General features: G+C 39.4%; 1 protein-coding gene across 2 annotated transcripts in view; it reads left to right on the top strand.

Annotated features, from left to right (window-relative positions):
- PCNX2 (pecanex 2) overlaps nucleotides 1-24,905 on the top strand; it is a 156,102-nt gene that overhangs the window by 57,195 nt on the left and 74,002 nt on the right. For both annotated transcript variants that reach the window (XM_026846485.1, XM_026846486.1), the window contains exons 15-20: nucleotides 4,670-4,779; nucleotides 6,953-7,049; nucleotides 13,673-13,765; nucleotides 14,274-14,424; nucleotides 19,466-19,607; nucleotides 23,214-23,391. In XM_026846485.1, the coding sequence (XP_026702286.1) occupies nucleotides 4,670-4,779; nucleotides 6,953-7,049; nucleotides 13,673-13,765; nucleotides 14,274-14,424; nucleotides 19,466-19,607; nucleotides 23,214-23,391 (771 nt within the window). The remainder of the gene's footprint in view (nucleotides 1-4,669; nucleotides 4,780-6,952; nucleotides 7,050-13,672; nucleotides 13,766-14,273; nucleotides 14,425-19,465; nucleotides 19,608-23,213; nucleotides 23,392-24,905) is intronic.

Raw genomic sequence — 24,905 nt, 5'->3', positions numbered from 1 at the left:
CATCAGTGTTTTGCTTTGGGGCAGAAGAGCACATCCCTGAAAGTTTCTGGAATTAGTCAGTCCTCCTCTTCTGCCTCCTGTTCTACTCAGCTGATTTGGATTTGGAACTTATCCAGAACCAGTTAATTACTTGTCATCTAGCTTGGTTGCTTGGTTAGTCTGTTGGTTTTTGTTGTTTTTTTTTTTGTTTTTGTTTTTTTGTTTTTTTTAAACTGCTTAAGGAACTTGCGGTTTATCTTAATCAGGCTGGAAAAATTCAGATTTTGGACTTGAGTCAGAAAAATAAAACTGATGTGGATGTGTTCATATGTGGCACAGCTGCCTCCTGCAGCTCTGTGTAAGTCCATACTTTTTAAAATGAAAGTTATATAGTATTCATTACATTATACCTGAAGAAAGTATTTTCTATAACTTATTGCTTCAATGGGTAGTTACTAAAAATCCTGTGTGTATTTTAAACCATTCTCAACTCACATTGATGTAGTTTGGTTTGTTGTATAATGAGTTTTAAACTCATTAATCAGAGTAACAATGCTTCTTGATTCCTGTTTTCAGTGACTCAGGCTTCATCTGTGTACTAATAATTTTGAAATATTTGTCTTAAGGTTTTATAATGGTAAAGAATTGCAAGCATACATCTCCCTCAATCTGCTAAGACTGCCCAAATAAATTTCTAAACAGTACTGAATGGGCCCATGTGTATAGACAGAATTCCTGGATGTGTAAGTGACCAAAAATAGAAGCATAGGATTGTTAGACAGCTTTGTATCTACGCATAAAAGACTTCCAGCCCTGTTGGAGATTTTGAAGACAAGGCTCATCAATTTTATGCACTTTCCAATTTAGAGACCCCTGAGGTTCAAGCAAGAGCTGTTAGGAGTGTTAATTTTGAAGAGAATTGTCAGATACCATGCGTTTCGGTGAGTGATGTTTTCAGCCATAGTCAGGCTCACACTTTAGACAATAGTTATGCTACTGGTTTTCTGTGTATAATAAGAACTACTTGTCCAGATATAACAGAAAAAGTAAATTATGCCTTCAATGGTGGTGGAAGTAACAAGTATTTCTGCTTACTAGAAGTGACTTTGTCTTGTTTGGGCACCTGCTTGACAGGATCTCTTGGGAGATGGTCCTGAAGGGTATAGGGGTCCAGGAAGGCTGGGCACTCTTTAAGAAGGAAGTGTTAATGGCTCAGGAGCAGGTGGTCCCCAGGTGCTGTAAGAGAAGCCAGCAACAGAGAAGACCACCCTGGCTGAACAGGGAGCTTTGGCTGGAACTCAGGGAGAAAAGGAGAGTTTACAACTTTTGGAAGGGGCTAGTGACTCACAGTGATTACAAAGATGCTGTGAGGCTATGCAGGGCAGCAATCAAGGACAACAAGAAATGCTTTTGTAAGTATGTGAGCAGCAAACGAAAGACCAGGGAAAGTCTCCATCCCCTGCTAGATGCAGAAGGAAACATGGCAACAAGTGATGAGGAAAAGGCTGAGGTGATTACTGCCTTCTTTGCTTCTGTCTATAATAACAAGACTAGTTGTACTGAGGGAATCTAGCCTCTTCAGCCAGAAGACAGAAACTGGGAGAATGACCCCCCCTGCAGTACAGGAGGAGATAATCAGTGACCTGCTGCATCACATAGACACACACAAGTCTGTGGGATGGGATGGGATACACCCGAGGGTGCTGAAGGAGCTGGCTGGGGTGTTCACCAAGCCTTTAACCAAGTAACAAGCGATAGGACAAGAGGTAATGGCCTCAAGTTGCGCAGGGCAGGTTTAGACTAGATATTAGGAAGCATTTCTTCACAGAACAGGTTTAGGCATTGGAATGGGCTGCCCAGGGAGGTGGTGGAGTCCCCATCCCTGGAGGTGTTTAAGAGCAGGGTCAACTTAGTGCTTAGGGACATGGTACAGTTGGGAACTGTCAGTGTTAGGTTAATGGTTGGACTGGATGATCTTCAAGGTCTTTTCCAACCTAGACAATTCTGTGATTCGGAAATGCTTCTCTGTTCAGAGTACTTTTTGTCTCTGGAGTAGGATTTATGATTTATTTGATCATATATTTGGAAGATGTGTGATACATGCATTTTTTTAAGGAAAGAAAGAAGCAAAAAGGATAAATAATATAGGACAGAAAACTACCTTCACCACTTTTTAAAAATACATTTGCCTCCCCACCTCTATCAGTGGTAAAAGGCTTGTAAGTTCAAAGACACCTTTATCTTCCTTTTTAGTGGATTGTTTTGGGATTAGGTATTTCTGTGCTTGGAATGGAACACCATCTTCCAACCACTGGGTCTGTTGTAACTTATCACTTTCATCCTTAATCGTGTAAGTCCATTTCACTTGTTTTAAAAATAGACTACATGAGTGTCTGCATCAAAGTCAAACTGTATGTGAAAGCACTACATGTCACTTCAACCAAATGAGGTAATGTAAGAAGTCAAACTCCCTGTCCAATATGACAGATAATACCAGCTTCCAAGACTAAAACCTGTCATTCATTTTTTCCCACTGAGAAGAACCATTGCCCAATTATCAGCTATATTGTGTTTTTTCATCTTCTTAATTTAAAGCTCTACCAGGGGAGGCAAATGACAAAATGGAGCTGGGTACATCACACTGATTTTGGAGAAATTACACCTTTGTTCATTCTCATCTTTTGTACAACATTGTGCAGCATTTTTCTGGAAGATCTTGCCCTCTAGGCACATAGCAAATATTGATGCCTGTCCTGCCTGCCTTCCTGGCTCCCTGACAGGTGAGCTTTGAGGGGGCAATGACACTTTGGAGCTGGAGCACAGGCCAGCCAAACACAGAAGCTATGTGTAATATACAGAAGATACTGAAGTAAAAAGTTCCCGAGACATTAATATGGGGAATTAGCCATGTGTGGTTTTACGATAGAAAGAAGGCGGAATGATTTCCCAAACTGGCTACTGATATATTTCAAAACCAGATATATTGCTGGGCTCTTTGCAGTATTGTACTTTTGAAAGAAGTTTGAGGGTAAAACATCAGTCATGCACTAGAAGCTGCTGGGTGGATCTGTATGCAGTTGTATTGTCCTGGAAATGCAACGGATATTTAGATGGGCTGTGAGTCAGTTATTTTCAGAACATTTTGGCTTCAGTTAGTTTCTTCAGTGTTGAAGAATATGAATTTCTGACCTGAGACTAAGCATGAGAAAAGCTAACCCAAAATGTATGTAGCCCCAAAACTGGAAACAATGAAATGAAGAGTAGAATTGGTTGGCAAAGTTTAACTTGTCAAACAAATGTTGCTGGATTCTTTAAGTAGTAACGTGTAACTCTCTTGTTTATAATGACTGTTTGAGTAGGATTGTTTGATGAAAGAAGCAGCTTCTCTTTTTTTTATCTTTGTGATGTTCAGTAGTATGATGAGGGGAAGGTGATCCTTGGAATTAAAACTCCTGTGATGCTACTGTTAGGTTAACAAGAATTTTAGGGTTCAATTCCAAAGAAACATCATATTGCAGTAGGTTAGATGTTTGTCCCTTAAAAGAAAATTCAGGTATTCATTGCACCTGAAAGAAATGGAGTGTTTTTTGATGTGAGTCAACTTTGCTAAGAAATCACACATATCACTGGGCAAAATAGGACTAATAAAGCTACTTTATTCTGTGAAAATATTAATCCTGTACAAAATGTGACATTTTTCAAGCAAAAGATACAGTGCAGAAGATGCCTGTTTGTACTAGCGTAAAGTTTCACAGATACTACAAGCATTGTCTCTCAAAACCTACTCAGAAAGTGCTCCATTGTCAGGATCTTATGACCTCACATTCAGTTCATCAGGTAGAAGTTGTGTGGAGGCACTGAACAAGTCTAATAAATGAAATGGCTGTGGATCTGATCCACGCAAGTTTGTGTCCTCCACAGCCAAAATTTGTGTCCTTTTACAGGCAGGACTTGCAAGTATGTCTTAGGATCCATAATTTGTATCTGAGGCCTCCATAGATGAAGCTGGTCTTAATATGTGTTCCTTAAGCTTCATGTTTCTTCTCTTATCATTTCTAGCTAATTTATTTAAGTCACCTGGAGACAGTTTATTTTCGTTATGCCCAGAGTGAGCAGGTGACTGTGTAAATTGTCTTTTCTTTCCCTACTTGGGGATGTCACGTACAGTGGTGAGTGCTCCCCCTCTCCACTGTGTTGTTATCAAATACATACAAAAACATACAAAACAGCAGAAAGATTTTGGAGTGAGGTGCCAGAACTGTACCCTCTTGCCTGATTTAGGTAACACTAGCATTTGTTGCATGCAATCTGGCCACAGGTCAAATAACTACATATCAATTTAGAGTTTAGACAAATACAGTGCAGTTCATTTCACTCGCATCTCATTTTAATGCGAATTTGCCTTTAGTGTTTCATTAAAGAGGAACGAAAACCTGCCTTTCATGTGGTTTCCTAGCTAATTGCTGATTATGGAGGAATTACATAATATCAAAAAACATGTCTCTAATCGCAGTCTTTTTCACAATAATAGGCTTTGATATGAAAAAATATTTTCAGTCCTTGGTAGATGGTGTACAAATTTAGATTCTGTGCATTTAACACTGTATATGTGGCTTAGTCTACATTATTTATTTATTTTCCCCCAAGTTCTGCATTCCTAACTTACATTACTTTCTGTCCTTCTGTTCAGGAACCCTGGGATGCACAACACATTCCAGCGCTGTTCTCTGCTTTCTGTGGTCTGCTAGTTGCACTTTCTTATCACCTCAGCAGACAAAGCAGTGACCCATCTGTACTGATGTAAGTTGCCTGCAAATGTTATTTATTGACTCCTCCTGTACAGCATACAACCAGTGTGATGCCTGGGTTTCAAAACCAGAGGGATTGTCTCTCAAAAGTACTGTGGTGAGGTGGAAATTCCTTGACATGTCTGCCTGGTTGGTATTGGTTCTGTAAATAAATTAAGTGCTGCAGTTATATTGTCAGTAAGGCTGGTGCTCTTTAAACAGCACTATCCAAATTCTCTGAAGCAGATTTCACCCTCTGGGAAAATGTGTGCTTGCCATGTTGGAGAATAATGATTTAGTTGAGGGGGTGCTCAGGCTACTGGAGTTGCAGAATGTGTACTGAATAGCACTGTGGCAAGGAGAAAGGACATCTGATGTGCTGGGAAGGTGGCTCAATTCCATCTCTTGCTGAGGGCCACTGTCAGTAGGCTGTGCCTCTCTGAGATTAACTCTTTCCTTTTCTGCTCTGACACAGTCTGCTAGAGGTAGCTGAGGAATGTAGTGTGTATTAAGAGCTGACACTGCAAATAAGGGAGATCCTGGGAGACTCAGCATTGCAATCTGCACGTTGAGGTGATGTGAGAGAGGTCCACAGATCCATAGCTTGGAGTGGCAGATGTGAGTTTTCCTGTGTGTGAACTGCGCTATAGGGCTGTCATGGAGGCTGTGGTTGTCCATAAGCAGCTGGGTGTCTATGTGTTTATCTGTGGGTTTTGTGCAACCAGTATCACCATGCCATCTGGGATTCTGCTTCAGAAACAGCTCTTATCCTAGAACAGTGCAGAGAACCTGGAAGGAAACCTATAGGTTCTCTCCTTTGATTCATGAGGTGTGTTGTATGTTGAGCTGAGGCTTTTTGGCTTATGGAGATTGTAGTAGACATATGGTAGGTCAGGGTAGTTGGATGCACAATTCTGTAATGCAAGAGAGTGAAGGAGTAAGTGGAAGTCTTTTGAGGCCATTCAAGATTATATCTGAGGACAGAAACTTGGGAAAAGGAGAAGAATGCTGATGAGGAAGGAAAGGATATAGGCCACTAGTAGAAACTAGGCATCTTAGTAAATCTTGCTGAAGAGTTGAGAAATTGCTTCTTTACAATCCAGAAGGTTCAGGGGATCTGGTATTTATACATTACCAGGTTCTGATGTGTCAAAGCAACAAGAACTGCTTAAATCTATTGCCATTAACTTTATCCAAAGCCTACTGTGTCTGGCACTGATGTCAATTAGACCTGGATCAAGCTTTGTATAGGTGGCTTGTAGTTCATCAACTGTTACAGTATGGAACTTGGGTATGGAAGGAAGTTGAAGCTGTGTGCTGTATTAGGGAGATTTGTTTAGCCTCGGAGTAAGACTTACACAGGTAAATTACAAATCAGCATGGAAGTTTGAGCTCTTTCAGTTTTGAAGTAATTTAAATGTATTCTTCTCTTCCACTCCCCAGGAAGGACATACCGGTTCATTAACTTCTTTAATAAAACAGAAACTTGTCTTTCCTTAAAACTTTCATTTCAAGAAAGTAATCTTAAACCTTTAAATCCATTTTAACTTTTAAATCTAGTTGCTGATTTCATAGCATTCTTAAATCTTCAGCAGCTGAAATGGTTGTTAAATATCTTAAGAATATGTATACAACATCATCAAATGTTTATTTTGCAATCATGATAAAAATGTATAATCCTTTAAAAAGAGGTTTAATTTTTTTTTTTTAAAAGAGCTCTGAATTTTAATTAAAGGAAGTTAAAGAGCTTTGAAACAGTATTTAAGAGATGGCCTGTGGCATAAAACTCAAGATGGGGGAGGAGATAGCACATAAATCTTGAACTGATGATTAATATACAATTTATACAGAATAACTTCTTTGGCCTTTGTAATGTGGGTCTAAACAGCTCCTGTATTGGATTGAGTTTAGCTGAAACATTAATAAAAGGCATGAATGCAACAGTACCCTCTCTGCTCATTCCTCACATTGATTGGACTCCTGAGACTCCTCAACATTTTATGAGAAAGTTCTTCCCTGATCTCAGGTAGAGCTGGTTTGTGTCAATCTCCAGCTCCACAGAGATAAGGTAGCTACTGCATACATGAGGAAGGAATTCTGAGGCTGTTCTTCCTCCTCTGCCGCCCAAGGAACATTCCTATCTTAGACATGTTCAGAAGTATCCTAACTAGGATTTTTTTTAACAGGTCCCTTATTCAATGCAAATATGTCCCTCACTGTCTACATCAACAACTTGAAGATTCGTCAGCAGATCCGCTCCCAGAAAAGATGAGAGAGTCAGTGGTAAGACCTTTTCTTTCATTACTTTCTGTTCATAGAGCTCTCCTATCCATTTTCTCCACTGAGGAGCCTTTTAAATATCTCCTTTAGTAATTTAAATAAATTAATAAAAGCACAGAAATTGGGAGGCTCTATATCCTGTTCCTTTAAATTCACATATGGAAACTCAGAGAAGTTCTTCTAGATCTTCTTTCCAGTGAGGCCAGAAAGGAGAATAGGGATGTTGAAAATTTTTCTTTCTGAAGGGTTCCTTTGAAGGACTTGGCAACATTGATTCCTTAATAGAGTTCATGGGGAATGCACCCTTAGAGCTTGGGGAATTGGGCATCTCATCCTAGTACTCAGAGAGCTAATGCAGGTTCTGTGCTTAGGGTTACAGCCTGGCAACCTGGTGTGTATGAGGTAGGCTGGATTGTTCAACAAGTATTCAAAAAGGTGAACAGTCCTGTCAAACTCCCTGTCTGCATTGGAGGGGGACAGGATTTGGTCCACAGAATATAGTGTGTTTAAAATAGAACTTACTGATTCTTTTTCTAGGGCTAGGAGTTGACCTGGTTTTCAGAAATGCTTTTTTTCCGTGCCAGGAAGTACTCCTGACTGTATGCCCTCCACCCCAGCCAAGCCAGGTGGGGCACAGACCAGACTTGGCACCTAGAGACAGAAGCATGTGAAACTTCACTAGTATGAGAGAGGGAGGTACATGCCTGGTGCCAAGCATTGCCATCTCATCGTCTCTTCTTTGCTTGGCAGGCTGTTTATTTCCTACTGTCTGGCACATAGTTCTAAGTTTATTTCCCACTTCAGCTTAAACATCCAACATCCAAAGTGACCCATCTTCCTTTTTGTGTCTTTTAATATAAAAAAAGCTTACTAACTGTTACCCAGGGGAGGTTGATCTTATAAAGAGTTCAGGTGGGAAGATTGTCAAGTTTCCAGAAGTATTAAGAGGTGTTTGGCATTTCTTAGAGTCATGAACTATGCTGCTTCCCAGCTGTCAGACAGCCCTTTGTCCTGACTACATCCCTAACTCCTGCATCCGAGCATTTGCAATCTAGGCAATTATTACTAAACTCCTGAATGCTTGCAGAAGCAAGGAGCATTCAGAGGTTGTCTCGAAGACAAAACTGCCTTTTATTGACCCTTAGTCATGACCTGAGAGTCTGTGTGCCTAGTGGTATGGGTCGCTACCTGGCCTGGCCTCCAGATGTCCCTTCAGAGGGATGCATCTCTCCTGTACATCTTGAATCATTCATTGGGCATTTTTTAAGGTGTTACACAGACTACATTCAGCTCATGAGTTGATCCCACACTACCAATGATTTCTACTTTTCTTTGCTAATCTTCTGCTTAGATAGTCACTTTCTACCATGTATAATGTTATTTTAAACTGCTAAACTCTAATAAGACCCATGTAAAATGTTGATATGTCTATTTCTGGTTGCTGGTATTGAGCTACAGTTTCTTTCAATCTAAACTGTTTGCAACAGTGTCACACTGCAATATAAATATCCAGCTAGTAACAGAGTTAAAAATAAAGTATTTATGTTAAAGTTTTGCTATATTCTGTGGTATTCCCTTGTAGTTTATTGCCACAGTTCACTCTCAGCCCATTCTTGTACATGGGCACTGTATGGCAGATGTAATGGAAAGTTTCTCGTTCCCCTGTATTTGTATCCCACTTGTATCTTTTTCTGATAGTGCTCTTTTTGGAGCAGTACAGAGTCTGATCTCATCTGTTCTGCAGATGGAGCCTTGCCAGGGGACTGAAGCAGTTACTGCGGCTGTCCACTTTACTGGTTTAATTGCACAGTGTAGAGAGAAACCTTGAGCAAGGTTTCAATATATTGAAAACAAAACCCAAAAGAATTAACAAATTCTCATCTAAGATCCTGGCTGTGTTTTCAAAATGGAGTTATGCTGCAATTTCTTGACCTATTTTTGTGTCAGTAATGTAGACAGGAATCTGATGTCTTAGACTAACACAGGTACCATGTGGTTCAACTGCACTTGGGCCCTTCAGCCACCGGGGCAGAAGGTGCATAAGTGCAGGGAGGACTGCGGTGGGACTGGCCAGACATAGGACTTCAGTTCTTCTCTTCACCATGTTTTGTTCCTGTCATGTTTTGCCAGTGTCTTTTTGTATTTTATCAAGTGGGTTTCCTGGCACTTTTGGCTTTCCATAATGAACCTGGTTTGGGGGATTGGCACTTTTCTACTCTGTACATTTGATGCTCCATGCTGCTGCAGCTGCTTTTAGACAAAGACTGCTTTCTTTCAATGTTGCTGGAGCTTGCTAGTTCTTTACCTTTTTTTTTTTTTTTTTTCTGTTCGGGCTTCCCTCAATCTGTATAAAAACTGTAAGCAAATGTGTTTGCTTACAATGTCAATTCGTGGTGCTAATTCTTCCACACTGGGAGATGTCTTGGAGAGAGGGCAATTTCTGATTAATGCAGGCTCTTTGTCTAACCCCTGTGTATCTGGTACCTCTGTCTCAATTAAGCACTAACCAGTTTGCCAGGAGATTCCCACCGCTATCTCACGGTGCAGTGCTAATAAAGCAAGTAGGAAAGAATTGAGGCAGGAGAAAATGCGTGTGCCTCAAGTTTGAGGAGCACAATCAAGCCACAGTCTCTGCTGACTTGCTTCACCTACAGCAGTTGTGTTTAGAGCCAGTTTTAAATAGCTTCGAGAACTTCTGCAAGGGGATGGTCAAACAGTTCAGAAACTAGATGAAATAGTATGCCAGTATTTGAAGGAGATTTCATGGTGGTAGTTTCTCTTTTTTTTTTTTTTTTTTTTTTTTTTTTTCCTCTTGGAGTGCTCCTCTGATAGGAGAATATTCCTAACTCCTGTGAGTGGCAAGAGATGGCAGGATGCAACATGACAGCCATTCTTGCCCCGGTCTATATACAGACGTACAGACTACATAACATGCCATTTAAATGAGAACTGTTTTGATCAGAAATCCTAAGGCATACAGAACCAAATCACCTCTCCAAGCAGCTGAAAGCAAACAAGGTTAATATTGAAAATTAATATGTTGTATTCTGTAGTGGCTTTGCATTGATGTTAGGAATAATAAATACAGCATCTCTAATGTTTAATTACATGACCTTTACTATTTTCCTTTTGCTTGAATAGCTGTGCAAGAATTGCCAGTTTTGGAAGCCTGAATTATAAAGCAGCTGTGATGGATAATTGACCATTCAACTTTGAGAATGGAGCTTCCTACCATTATAATTAATTTCTATAGGCATCCACATGGCTGATTACTAGATTAACCAGTGGTCTGAGGGTGCTAATGTGTTACATTCAAACTCAGCTTCCTTCCTGGCCTTTAATACAAACATTTAGATAGCTAGTAAAAGGATTTGTACAAAGCTCCAAAAGCATAATTGAAAACAATAATTATAAAAATGCACCACTATAGTATATTCTGCTTGTAAAATCTCTGAGGCATCAAATGTAGTGATGTTGGTTTGGGGTTTCTCTTTTGCCTTGAGTGTAAAATGAAGAAAAAAGAACACCTGCTTTCAGACCAAACTATAACAGTGATTATCTCTCACTGCAGAGATTTTAATTGTGATCAGAGCTTAACTTTTCCACGTTGGACTAATTGCAGTGAAGGACTCAAGCATCACACCATAGGGCTATTCAACATTCAATTCATAACTGCCTGGCCTTGAGAATGGAAGCAAGAATCCTGCTTCAGACAGCTGGATTTAAATGCAGGGTGGGAAATAGAGTTGCATCCAACATTCAGGAGCTAGCTACCTTCAGCAGGAAGGGTGGAAGCTGCAGATTCACCCACAGCAGCCTGTAAGTGGTTGTCCAAGGTTCTTTCCTGGAAGACGGCTCTGAATTGCCTTCAGCCAGGGAGATAACTGCCCAGGGTCAGCCATTTCTTGGGGGGCCCTGACCACTATATGCCATGACATAAAGCAGAAGTGATTACTGCTCAGCTTTCTTTCAGAAGGAAAAAAACCTAAATTTTGTGAGAAGTTTGAATGTGTCTGCCACATCAAGAAGGAGTTCCTGTGGGAACTGCTGTGCAAGTCAGGAGCTGAGCAGTACATTTACATTTTGAACCAGTTCTGTGCAAGGGCTAAAGGGCAAGTCTGGGCATATATCATACTTTAAACACTTTAGATCTTACCAGAGTTGGAATGTAGTTGTCAAATTTGGGTTTAAATACCTGAATAATAATAATAATAATAATAACAACTTTAAAAACTTAGGCCTTTTCCTGCACGGGACTATTAATGTGTCAAAAGCAGTGAGAGCACCCTAAAAAGAACACTTGCAAACTCAAAGGTGGGAAAAGTGGGAAATACCAATCCTGTGTAATATAATATGTGTAATAATGCACTCTATTTTGAATGTAATCTTTTAAAAAGTTTCTCTATGATCTGGCACAGAATGGAAAGTTAGGATGCCACCTCACCCCAAAAATGTTCTTTATTATCACTTCTGCTGATTTTTACATTTAAATTCTTAATATTTGATGTAGTTCTTAAAATGACATCTTCTTCAATCACCTGATTGTTAGAGAAATAAGTCATTTAAACAGTAATCCTTTCTGGTTGTACAGAAGAACTTGAAAATATTATTGAAGTGTGTTTGTTGTTCTTATAAGCTTGGTTTAGATTATTGAGTAGTTGGATTCAGCTGTGCAGGGAATGATACTTGATCAAGACTTTTCATAATACCTGTTCACAAAAGGGCTGAAATAATTCCATGTAAATCTGGCATTGTTTAACTTTTTCAGGTGCTGAATTCTGCTTTACATAGATTTTGTATGCAATGCCTTTAAAAAATTTGGAAAGGTTAAGAAAAATATTTTCATTACATGCATTGGTAATAATTCCATCTTTATCGGGGTTTTGATCACAGTTTTTCAGTACTGCTTCACATACTAAAACCACTTGAGTTAGAGATGGATCCACAACTTGCTAATGAGAGAAGGTCTGAGCCAAATGTAGAAGACCTGTGGGAACAGGCAGGGATCAAAGGTTTGTTCAGGGAAGAGAAAGCCTTTCCTCTGACATCCCTCATATTGTGGTTCTCCTGTTGTATATGATGTCCAAGGAGCAAGGCCAGCAGGGCTATGTTTTGAAAAGATGGTTGGGAAGAGTTAGGAAGACGTAACTCTGTTCTGACACCTTCCCACCTATAGTCCTTGTGGAGTACAGGGCTCTCTGGAGGGGGCACAGCTTTCTGAGGGGTGGGAGCATGGTTCTTTTGGAGGTATGTGCTCTTGAGCAGCCTGAGAAAGGGAAGGACAGTGGTGAAGGCTTGAATTCAGCTAAACCAGATTAGAGTTTCCTGGGACAAAGCAGAAGTACTTCTTGAGCCTGAAGGCTTTTTAGTCCTGCTGAATTTCAAAGACCTGCTGCAGTAAGTGAAAGTGCTGATGCTTGTGACCTTTTACTAAGAAGCATCTTTCATAACAGGGAGTGATAGGCAGCCTAAATATAGTGGTTGCTACCAGCTTCCCCTGTAATTCGCAACCCTTCTGCTGTTCGCTTGTTCTACTTGCTTTCTTTTTTATCTCCATATTCATAGGTTTGCTATCCCATCATTATTTTCATTTTCTTCTTTTTTTTTTCTCTGGTGACATACATGAAGACTACCTAGATTGCAGCACCAGGAAATCAGATGAGCTTCTAATTCTAACAAAAGTGTTGCATTTCACATTTTGTTTCTAGATGTCTTTGAATTAAAGCATGTCAGTTTCTAAACCAAGACCAACAAATAGTTACTCACTTGATAACTTAGCAATCGTATTGAGTGCCAAACTTAAATGCTCCCCTCATAAATCTAAGACAAGATTTTCATTTACTCACAAAGACATTTTGGTGACCTCCAAAGTACAATTCAGAAGATTGCACAGATCGCAAGCTCTCTTGTTTATTTGTTTACTGAGAAATGACATTTTAATCACAAGAAAAATGGGCTGCAAAGACAGTGATATTTTCCAATCTTTAGAAACAAAATTACTCCTACCCTAGTTATAGATCTCTGTGTAAAGGCAGACGTATCCCTTCATTATCATTCAGTGACACTAGAAAAAGGTCTTATCTGAAACCCATGAAATCTTGCTGAAATTTGGCTTCCGATACAGAAAATCAGAGAATGAGATGTCACTTTAGAACATAATGAATGTATTAACTCTGTGTCTCTGAAGACATTACAGAAAAGCATGAATCATTTCAGTAATGCAAGAGAAAGTGAATCTGAGGAAATATTAATGCTTGAAAATAGGAAATGGAATGAGAATTTTGATTTCCCAAAAATAAAAAGTCATAATGTAAAAGAGTTATATTTCTTAAACAGAATAAGACTCGGTATGAAAAAGTATTGCTTTCATTTCTTCAATCTTAAAACCACGTTATTTAAAAATACAGTTTAAAATTAGGCATGATGAATTTAAATGTGATTACTTTGACGAAGCTAGAGTGTGAAGAAATAATTTCCCAAAGCAGACTGAAGAAAATACTTTTGTATCAGGGAGTGTTGATTAGCCCTATCACAATGCATACTGTGAGTAATTGAGAACAGAATCGTTTACTTTCGTTAAAACAATATTGGCTTGCTAATTTTATATAAAATAATTATTTTCACAGAAAGAAATCTTGAAATCGGATCTCATTGTCTGCACAGCGGCTGCTGTTCTGTCATTTGCTGTCAGTGCCAGTACTGTGTTTCTATCATTAAGGGTGTGTATCTGTCCTCCCCCCCCTCCCCCCAAAGTATTATCTCTTTTATGAAAAACCACATGGTTCTTTAACTGGAAAGAATAGAGATTGTGGGAATAGAAGTTAGTGAAAATGTATTTACTGGTCACGATAACATTTTTTTTATAATGTGCAAGGCAGTTTATTTATGGATATTTGTATTAATTTCAGTGTTACATATTTGATGTCTCTTTCCTTAAACTACTGCATATCCACAGCTTTTTTGATACAGAACCTGAGGGACAGAATGAATAAGCCTGATCACATGCCTTTTTTCCTCCAATTAGGAAAAAGTGGTTAATTATGTGTGCAGAATTCATATTTCCAGATCCATATCCACCTATGCAGTCAGAGTTTGAACATAGGAGTAAAAATTAATTGCACAAAAATACATTTAAAGGAACTGTTTAAAAATGTTTAAAAAGAGGTTTTATGCAAAAATGTTGTTTGCAAATTATAACTGTGTTTCGTTTTTTGTCTTTTGGCCCAGCCATTTCTCAGCATTGTCCTGTTTGCTTTAGCATGGACTGTGGGATTTGTAACACATTACGTACTTCCTCAGCTTCGCAAGCATCACCCCTGGCTGTGGATATCCCATCCCATACTTAAAAGCAAAGAGCACCATCAACGGGAAGTGAGAGGTTTGTAATAAAATCTTTTCTAAACAATGGGTGCAATGACTTGCAGCTTGTTTTGGTTTTAAAAAAATAATCGAGAAAGAACAGAGCAGACAGAACAAATTATGCTTTACACTTCCCTCTTTTGAACAGCATGAATAGCCCATCATTTCCTTTTTTTTTTTTTCCCCTTGATCACCAGCAAATCTCTGAACCTGTAGAAGTTGTCTCCTGAGACCGCTGCACAGAAGGGCTGACGCTGGGTAGGCACCTCTGGAGATTGTCTAGTACAACTCCTCTGCTCAGAGCAGGGTCAGCTAGAGCAGGTTGCTCAAGGCTACATCCAGTTTTGAATATCTTCAGGCATGGAGACTCCACAAACTCTCTGGACAACCTGTTCTAGCATTCAGTCATCCTTAAAGAAGAAAGGTTGTTTTGGTGGTGGGGTTTGTTTTTCTCTTATGTTGAAATGGAATTTCAATTTGTCCCCATTTCCCTTTGTCCAGTCACTGGGCTCCATCAACTTTACCCTGCCTATCAGGTATTTATACTCCCAAAATACTCCCTATCGGGCATTAGTAATATGCCCCCTGAGCCTTTTCTTATTGGGGCTAAGCAATCCCAGCTCTCTTAGCCTTTCCTCCTATGTCAAATGCTCTTGTCCCGTAATCATCTTACTGGCCCTAAGTGACCCTTCATGAACCATTGTCTGATCTACCTTTTGCTTTTACATTACAGTACTGTTTCTTGCTGTGTTGCTAATATGTTACAGTTCATGCTTAATACATTGGTGTTTTATATAATTTAAAAACTTAAATGATTGATGAAACTGAGGTGGAATTTCTTCTACTTTCTGACATATACCTATGTATAGAATCATGGAATGGTTTGGGTTGGAAGAGACCTTCAAGATCATCTAGTTCCAACCCCTCTGCCATGCGCAGGGACACCTTCCACTGGACCAGGTTGCTTAAAGCCCTGTCCAACCTGGCCTGAACACTGCCAGGGAGGGGGCAGCCACAACTTCTCTGGGCAACCCGTTCCAGTGCCTCACTTTACCCTCATAGTAAAGAATTTCTTCCTTATATCTAATCTAAATCTACCCTCTTTCAGTTTAAAGCCATTACCCCTTGTCCTATCACTACACTCCCTGATCAAGAGTCCCTCCCCACCTTTCCTGTAGCCCCCTTTAGGTACTGGGAGGCTGCTATAAGGTCTCCCAGAGCCTTCTCTTCTCCAGGCTGAACAACCCCAGCTCTCTCAGCCCTTCCTCGTAAGGGAGGTGCTCCAGCCCCCTGATCATCTTCATGATCACCTCTGGACCCACTCAAGCAGCTCCGTATCCTTCTGATATTGGGGGCCCCAGAGCTGGGCGCAGTACTGCAGGTGGGGTCTCATGAGAGCAGAGTAGAGGGGGAGAATCACCTTGCTCAACCTGCTGGTCACACTTCTCTTGATACAGCCCAGGATACAGTTGGTTTTCTGGGCTGCAAGTGTTGCTGGCTCATAGTCAGTTTTCTATCTGCTAATACCGCCAAGTCCTCCTCCTCAGGGCTGCTCTCAATCACTCATTGCCCAGCCTGTATTTGTGCTTGGGATTGCCGCAACCCATGTGCAGGACCTTGCACTTGGCCTTGTTGAACTTCATGAGGTTTGCACAGGCCCACCTCTCAAGCCTGTCCAGGTCCATCTGGATGGGTCCCTTCCCTCCAGCGTGTCGGCCACACCACACAGTTTGGTGTCGTTGGCAAACTTGCTGAGGGTGCACTCCATCCCACTGTCTGTGTCTCCAATAAAGATGTTAAACAGTGCCAGTCCCAATACCAACCACTGAGTAATGCCACTTGTCACCGCTCTCTACTTGGACATAGGGCCATTGACCACAACTCTCTGAGCGCGACCATCTATTTGAAGAGCAAGGGTAGTGCAACTTAAAGAGTTCTAATTTCCATCATAACACTTATAGAGAAACATTAATATTGAAAGGAACTGTGACATTTTCTTGAAGATTTGTTCTTGCTAATGTCTGCGGGCTTCAGTGGGTAGTGTGTTCATACATGCAAGTGTTGGTAAATGTTTTAGTATGTAAGCTCTGATTTTCTGTTCTGATACAGTTATTTCTGCAAGCAGCCAGTGTACTCTGAGAAGCACAATTTCCCCTCCTCCCCAGCCCCAGCTCTCATCTTGCCTTTGCTACCAGCCAGAAGTGTGCTTGTCATTTCTTGATGGATCCTTTACCTTAATCGTTCTTAATATATGTACCTGAAGTGTTTGAAGACAGCATTGTCAGAACACAGTCTGCTGAGAGACTTTAGTCTGTTCTTCAACTAGACAACAAAAGAGTTGAGATCACTCTCTGCAAAATCATGCACTAAGGATTTAAATCTTTTATTTTTAAATCATGTCTTTCAAAATGATTATTTTCTAAGCATGAAAAAAGTATAAAAAGGATGAAAAAAGTACCCAAGAGACTTGACTGAAGGTTGCCTTTTAAGTTTTCCTGCAATGCACCAGGAAAGTATAGTAGAAATGTAAATCTTATTAAGGATCGTGTCCAACTGAAAACATTGTTCAGGGCTTTCTCTCCCTGATAATCAGTAATTCTGATGAATACCCAAGTTTTATTGTTTGTTACATCACTTAATCGTGAAGGACTACTGTAGGATTTTTTTTTCCTTTTTCTGATTAAATCTGTCTTCGTTTGTCACAAAACATTGTTTTTGCAAATGCAATGACTCAGCTTTTGAAAAGGTTGAGGGTGGAGATCTGCCAGACTGATCTCCACAGACGGGTTTCCTTTTGCTTTGAGATCAGCTGCATTTCCCCTGCTACCTGCTGCAGGCAACAGGCTTTTCCTTCTTTTGCAGTCCTCATTTTATATGTGGTCCATTTCCACACTTTGGGTCTTAAGTATTATTGCAATGTATCTGGTATTGTGTGTTGGAAGAGTAAAAATATTAAATATATATTTCAGTCCCTTAGGCTACTGCAGAGGCTTTTTATCATGTTCTGAGATGAGACAGGCTGAGGTTGTGTAATCCCTTTGATAGATATGTCTGACAGGCTGTCTTCTTTCTTTTACCCAGTAAGAAAAAGTAGGAGCCAAACTTAAAGGTTCCCTGGTTGTATAGAAAGAGAAATATGCTGTAGTTGTCAGGTGTGGACAATGAAGGGCCAAGTACACAAAACAAGACGTCAGTGAGAAGTTTTTACTGCATAGAATTTCATTTTCAGCTTCCTAATTTTTGACAAGTTTAGTGCTATGGGGAAACAAATGACTGCTTGCAATTAGACAAGCAGCTGGTAATGACAATTCCACAAGTTTATTCTTGGCTTTGTGTCATAGACTTTGAATGAGCTATTCAGGCCTTCCACAGAACAGCAGTTACCAGACCAGTTCTCATGATGCCCATATGAGAACTCATTTATTATTTGTCATTGTTTTGCCTGACTGTAGGAAGAAAGTCTGAGGTCAAGATGTATGAACTTACGGTATAACAGAGGTGTAGAAAGTAGTGCAGGACTGAGTTAAAAAGAAACCCTGAAACACTAGAGACTACTTCTTCACCACCACCACCACTGCCTTTATACCTCATAGATTCATGTAAGCCATTTTCAAATCATCCACATCTTTCCCTTGGCCCTCTCTGAATGTGGGCTCTTTTTTCTGTCTGCACTGTCTTCACACATTTCTTTGCTCCTGCAGCTACCTTCTTTTTGGTCTATTTGATATGCACATCTCTTTATTCAAGCTTGACTTCTTACACAGACCTAAACTTTGGGCAGCTGGATGAAGTTCTTGAGCGAAACTCTGAGAGCAATTTGTAGGAGGAGGAAAGAGAAACAGAAAACAACAGCTAGGTTCCAAAATGGACATTTTGCTGCATGTATGAACTTCTAGGAGTTGACCTTTAGGTAATAAGAGAAGGAAATATTTTTATGTTACAACAAGAAATGGAAGTTGATTGTATGTTTTGAAGGCAGATTTTTATAAGATCATTGCCTTAGCTTAAGAGAACTGGCAAAGCATGACTTAAAGCTAATTTGGAAGGGTTGCTTTTAGATCTTTCTCTTTGAGCCTATAAAATATACAGCTGTGCCTGTAGAACATATAAATCTGTTGGTTCAACATGTCATCTTTGCCTGTCATTGAAAAGGTGTGTGTGGGAGGGTGGGATGTGTATACATATAATTATTTTCATTTCTTCAGGAAAGAGTATTGGAGATTCAGTAGCTGGCATTGTTATTTCTGAGTCAATACCACGTTCTGCCTTTTTGCATTCACTGTTTTTCTAATAACCTTGTCTAGCTGAGCTCAGTTGTGAATAAAGACATTTTGTCCATACGCAAGTGTTTCTGCACCCAGTTCACCTAAGTTCTCATAGCAGTTGAATTTCACAGAGCATTCAGTTCTTTTTTAATACTCATATAAAGTGATGTTGCTAGAAGAGTCTACTGCAAAAAAAAAAAAAGGTGGTTTTTACTTTACTGGTGAATGATATGATTCTGGCAGATACTTTATACAGTGGCCTTTTGAGAAACATCTATGATGGTTTCTAGCTCCTGTTAATTCTTCAGTCTTTAGGTCTCAGAGGATATTTAATTTATCAGTGAGGTCAGTGATGCTTTGCATTCTAATGGACAGTGTTTTGCCACTATAAGGTAGGGAAGGAGAGGCACAGAGTTCAAATGATGTTCCCTAGTGAACCACCAGGTCAGTGCCAGAGCTGGAGAGGGCCTCTCCATAGTCATTACATCACTAAAATTGCTATTTAATGTAGTGACTAGTAATTGGGTTGTGTAGAAACTATCATTTAGCATGTACTCTCTCTTTTCATTTCTGACTGTTTCTCATGAGTGTAGTTATAAGCAGCAAAACAGATATTCTCTAAATTCAGAGAATAAAATGATTTCTGTATTGCAAAAGAATTATGAATTCCATTGTTTCATAAATTAGTTGGTTGATTATACTTATTAATGTGAGCTAACTCACTTCTATGGTATTGCAGTGCAAAAAATGCTGATAATTGGATGAAATGATCTGTTATCTGGATTCCTGTTTCAGATGCTGCTCATTTGATGTGGTTTGAAAGGCTCTATGTGTGGCTTCAGTGCTTTGAGAAATACATTTTGTATCCAGCTATAATACTGAATGCCCTCACCATTGATGCTTTCTCAATTAGTAAATACAAGAAGCTTGGTACACAGTAAGTAGATTATAACTCAAAGCATGTGATTAGTAGAATATTTGGTTTTAGACTGAAGACTGAGAAATTAAATTTGTGTCTTAAGTCTGCTTGTCACAGTTTGCTTTCATGTGTTTAGTTCAGTATACAATAATCATTGACTCTGCTGAAAGAAAAAAAAAACTACCTTAGCACATGCTAATACATGACTCCAGTGAGAGAGAAATTAAAATATTAAAGAGCTATATATAGATATATATGGAATGTCTAAATGTCAATTAAAAGGAAGACACACTATACCAGGCTGCAGGTGTTTGATGGGCATAAACACAGTGGGGTAACTAGAATTAATCAGATGAAAATGAGAAATCTAGGCTGGATATCAGGAAACATTTCCTAACTGAGGATTTAAGACTACGGCATAGTCTCCCAAAGGAGTTATCGGAAGCTTCACCACACAAGTCTTTTAAGGGAAGACTGAATAAAATATTCAGCAGTGTAGAATGGTGAGTAGTCCTGCACTAAGAGTAGTTTGACAAAAGTAGGGATATAAGTTTTTTCCAAAGTCTGATATCTCTCATACTAAGCAGAACTGGTGATGCTGATCCATGAAAACAGTATGATCCTTGCAGACAGCCTTTTATGGTAAATATTTTGGTCAGTGACTTGCCTACTGCAGATATTCAGCAGGCTTAGTGACTGCAGTATTCCCAGTGAGCAGAGTTTCTGCAGTCTTTTTATCAGAATGACAGTGATGCAGATGATAAAAACAAAGAAACAGCCTGTGTTCAGGAAGGAAGGTTCCGGTAGCAGGCAAAGTGCTGGAGGAGGGGGAATTCCTCAGTATTAATAATAATTTAGATTCTTAACTTTAAATATTAAAGAACTTTGTAAAAAATGCATGTTGCTTTTGAAGGGCCACAAAGCTTTAGGGAATACATAAGTGTAAGAAAAAGGTGGACCCTGCTTTTAGGGGCTGAAACTAGGATGAGGGCATTAGTCAAATTTTCTGCATATTCCTCCCAGACAACTGTTTTTCCAGAGTGACTCTCACCAGTCACTCAGAGCTAGCCTGTGTAGTTCTCCATTGACCTTCTTCCCCCCAGGCACTTGGGAGATGCTAAAGCCAAGGTGCTTCAGGAGTTTAGGTGTATTGTCCAGGGTGAAACTGAGTTCACACTCATCCCTCTATTTGGTTCTGTAAGGTTGGAAGTAATCATAATGTCATTTCTCATTAGTTAGCAGACGTGACTGAATACATGCACGGAGTAAATATGTAGGGTTAGGAAGGTGCTATTTTTACATAGTCATTCCTCCAAGCTAGATTGCACTTTGAAGTATCACCTCCCTCAAGTGTTCAGAAGTAGTGAGTCAGTCCCCCAGAAATCTTGAGATTAAAGAAAGTAATTACATTTGTCTGCCTCTGATTGTTTGGCCTGTAGGGGAATACTATGACAATCCTTTCCTTCACCATCCCCCTTGGGTCTGTGTGATCACCTTGGATGTTTAAAACCTGTGTTTTCTCTTTTTTTCATGTAACTGAGGTCTATCCACAACACTCCCAGTATCCCTTCTTCTCAGGCACTCCTCTTTAATATGCTTCCCCTGCAGCTGTCATGTAAATGCCACACACCAAGCATTCATCCTCGGATCCTACCTCTTTCTCTTCAACTCTGTAAGCCTGTGAAGGATCCTGGATTCTCCTTACTCCTTCCATATTCAGCGTTACTGAGAGTTGTACTTTCTCTGCTTTAATACATAAATACCTGTTGTCTGTTGTTGGAACATTCCTTGGTTATTTACCACCCAAAGATCAGACCGCATCATAGCTTCGAGAAGGGAAGGTGGCACTCTCCCCACTCTGTGTCTGAAAGTGTCTGAGGTGGTATGTTTTGCATGATTTATTTTGGAGTTTTTCTCAATCTGAATGTTGTTTTTTTGTTTTGTTTTGTTTTTTTTAAGAAGCTTCATCTTGCTTTGTGATTTAAAGGACTGAAGTGGTTTGCTTCTTGAGGAGACAGAACAGCTCCTTCACAGGAGTTTGCTTGAGCTTTCCAGATCCTGATGTGCTGGTTATTAATGGGACCCATGCTGACAAGCTGAAAAGCCTGTCTGTGTTACCTGCCACAGAGGCTTCAGAAATAAGAACCCCTTCTCTTTCTCTCTGCTGGCAGTTAAGGCCTTAGGAAAAGCATCTTGTGTGGCAATATCTTTAAAGAAAACAGGGATAATGAGCAAATTAATTTGTTACCCCTGAGAGCATTATTTTATAAAATGTCATTTTTTGGTGAAATTTTCTACATGTTAACACATCCAGTGAGGAAAGAGTCTTTCTTTGCTCTATGATCTCTTAAATTTTCCATGTGAAAGTTCCTCCATGTTGCAAGAATTTTTCTTCTTTCTGAAGAATGCAAGATCCAGCGGGTTCATATAGGATACACAGAAATGGCTTCTAGTGGCTTTGGAATTGATTTAGCTTAGTTGCTATGTTTCCCATTCAGAAATCTGGGGCAAACTGAAAAGAACAGCTTTGACAAGGTGAGAAATAAGATCAGCTTGGCATTTCATACTGACAGTGATATCCTGGTGGTCCTTTAGAATGACCTACACTCAAGTGAAGTTGCACCTGCATTACGGAGGATACACAATAATGAATAAATGCCACATAAAATCAACCTGGAAATGTACAGATTTATGAGCCTTTCTAGAATTATGAAAATCTCCTTATAGCTTTCTGGCCTGTCAATTGTCAGTCAGGGCAGCAGTCATTCTGTTTCGCAGCAGGATGGAAGAGAGCCCTCCATGCATTTTTCAAATAGCTGGCCTATTTTGGGTCACGTGTAATTTTTTTTGGAGAGTTAAGACAGGAGCATTATCCTTTTGGAGATATAGTAGCAAGTACTTTAAAAATTAAAGATTGGCCTTCCTGATTTTTCTGTGTGGTCACCTGCTATTTAGAGTTCTCAGTTCAAGTTCACTTTCTGGAATATAATAAAGGAGAGTGAAATTCAGACTGCATGCGTTTTATAACACATAGATGCAACACACAATTTCTTTTTAACTGATGGAAGTAATTACTATATTGACTTTCTGATCAAGAACAATGGTAAGAATTTCAAGCACTTCACATCTGTGGATGTTTCTAGCCAGAATTTTGGCATTGTGTGTAATGAAATTAGGAAAATAATTATGAACTGTGTCATCAAGTCAAATTTCTAATAATAAAAAACTTGGAGTGTGTTCAAAACATTTTTTCAAATTACAGTAATGGAAGTGCTAAGATATTTCCGAAACTGAAATTTTATTTTAAGAACTGTATAAAAATATCCTTTCTAGATTCTTGGTTTTTAGTCGTCAATGTTACTGGGTTTAGTACAGAGTTCATTCTTTATTACAGATTACAAGTGTATGATAATAAGGGAAAAATATGAAGTTGCACATGGGTAAAATAAATGTGGTTATTAAAAGAACATAGGATTAGTATCAGAAATCAATAAGATGTGTAAATTTAGCTATACATAGCAATCTAAAATACATCTGGTACAGGTATTTGTATTTAAGACCTTCATAATTTAATGCTTTTATGGCTTTGACTTGATTAGGTTTTTCTTTCTGCCTTTCTTACAGCTGTGATATTATCCTGATAACAGTTGCTGGGATGAAACTCCTCCGCTCCTCATTCTGTAATCCTATTAACCAATTTGTTACTTTGAGCTTTACTGTAATCTTCTTCCGATTTGACTATAGAGACATTTCAGAAAATTTCTTGCTGGATTTCTTCATGATGTCCATTGTGTTTCATAAGGCAAGTTTTATAGCTCCTGTCATTTCTTTGAAAATACCCTTCACAGCATTATTTATTTTCTCAGTGTTACTGTGCTGATCAATATGTGGTAGGATTTTTCAGAAGTAGTGAATGCATGTATAGACCGAGATTATTAGTACTATAGAGGAAAAAATCTGTAAGCTGAAAACAAGGTTCCAGTTAAATGTCTTCTCTGGTTTTGTGCAATATTTTGCATTTACATTTGTTCACATGCTGCTATAGAAATTTTGGAATTGTTGTTTTCAAGAGGAGGATCCTCAGTGAGTTGAAAAGAGCCTCTTGAGTCATTAGTGCAGGGCTGCCCTCTAGATCAATTGCCCAGTGTTTTTATCTAGGTTTCCTTTGAATGTCTCTAGTGTTTGACTCAACAACTTCCTTTGGGAAATTATTCCATTATCTTATCATCCTTATGATAATAAGTGTTTTCCTAATGTCAGACTTAACATTTTTCTTTTCCTATTTTCAGTCTGTTATCCCTGTGATGCTGCCCTTAACCTTAACCTCAGAGCTCCTTCCTTTCTGTTGCATTGTTAACTCTTGGAGCGTGCTCTAGTTGAATTTACTTTAAAAAAAACCTTTCTGCATCAGTCAGATCAGATCCTGTCTTGATTTGCTATCTACACTGTTTCACTGAAAGAAGCAGGTTTAACCTGATAACTTGATAAAACCTGAGAAATTATTGGAGACTTGCCTAAATCTTCTACCAATTCTTTTGTATTTTGTTTTGTTTTTAAACTTGGTGGTCCCTGATTGCCATAACATGTGATACAGTTTGGTCAGGGGTAACTCTGGTAAGGTGTTTGTTTTTGTTGGGGTTTTTGTCAGGCTTGTTTGGTTGGTTTCTTTTTCTAAAATACTCCTACTACATGTGTGAATATGGCCTAGCTAGCACCACTTAATCTCTGAGAGGAGAAAGACATGGTTCCATATTGACTGCTGCATGTGCTGTGGAGATGCCCAGCAGTGTGTGTGTGGAGATACTCAGCACTTGCTGAATATGGACATATTCAGGAGCATCAGCTCACACTGCTGTCCATCTCCACGTAGAAGTTTCAGGCTTCTGAGGAAAGGCCCAGTTCATTGGTGTTAATGTTGAGAGTTCCAAGTCATTCAGGCAAACAGTGAAGCAGAAATTAAACAGTTTTTCCTGCTTTGTTTCTCTGCTGCTGTACAGGAGAAGGAGAAGGGAAGAATAACAACTCAGTGGGGGAACTTGGGCTCTTCCTTATCACTGAACTCTTAGACCACACTCCAGTAGGAGCTTCATCTGCTTCAGGCCTTCAACCATTAGACCTCTTGTTCTCCTTTCTTTCTGCTGGGGTGAGGAGGCAAGCGCTGGGGAGGGAGGGTAGAAGAAAAGGAGTAGAGAGATGATACAAAGCCCTACGTTAAAAAGAACGCCCACTCTGTGCTCTGCGATCCTAAAATAGGGTTAGAGTAATTTTTAAAGCTTCTTACCTTGGAGTGAAAGATGAACAATGAAAGTGATGCAG

This window comes from Athene cunicularia, assembly GCF_003259725.1.
Source record: "Athene cunicularia isolate RWA chromosome 3 unlocalized genomic scaffold, athCun1 chr3_part1, whole genome shotgun sequence".
In the NCBI taxonomy this organism is placed as follows: Eukaryota; Metazoa; Chordata; class Aves; order Strigiformes; family Strigidae; genus Athene; species Athene cunicularia.
Note: the sequence above shows the minus strand (reverse complement) of the source record. Positions and strands in the feature narration are given on the sequence as shown.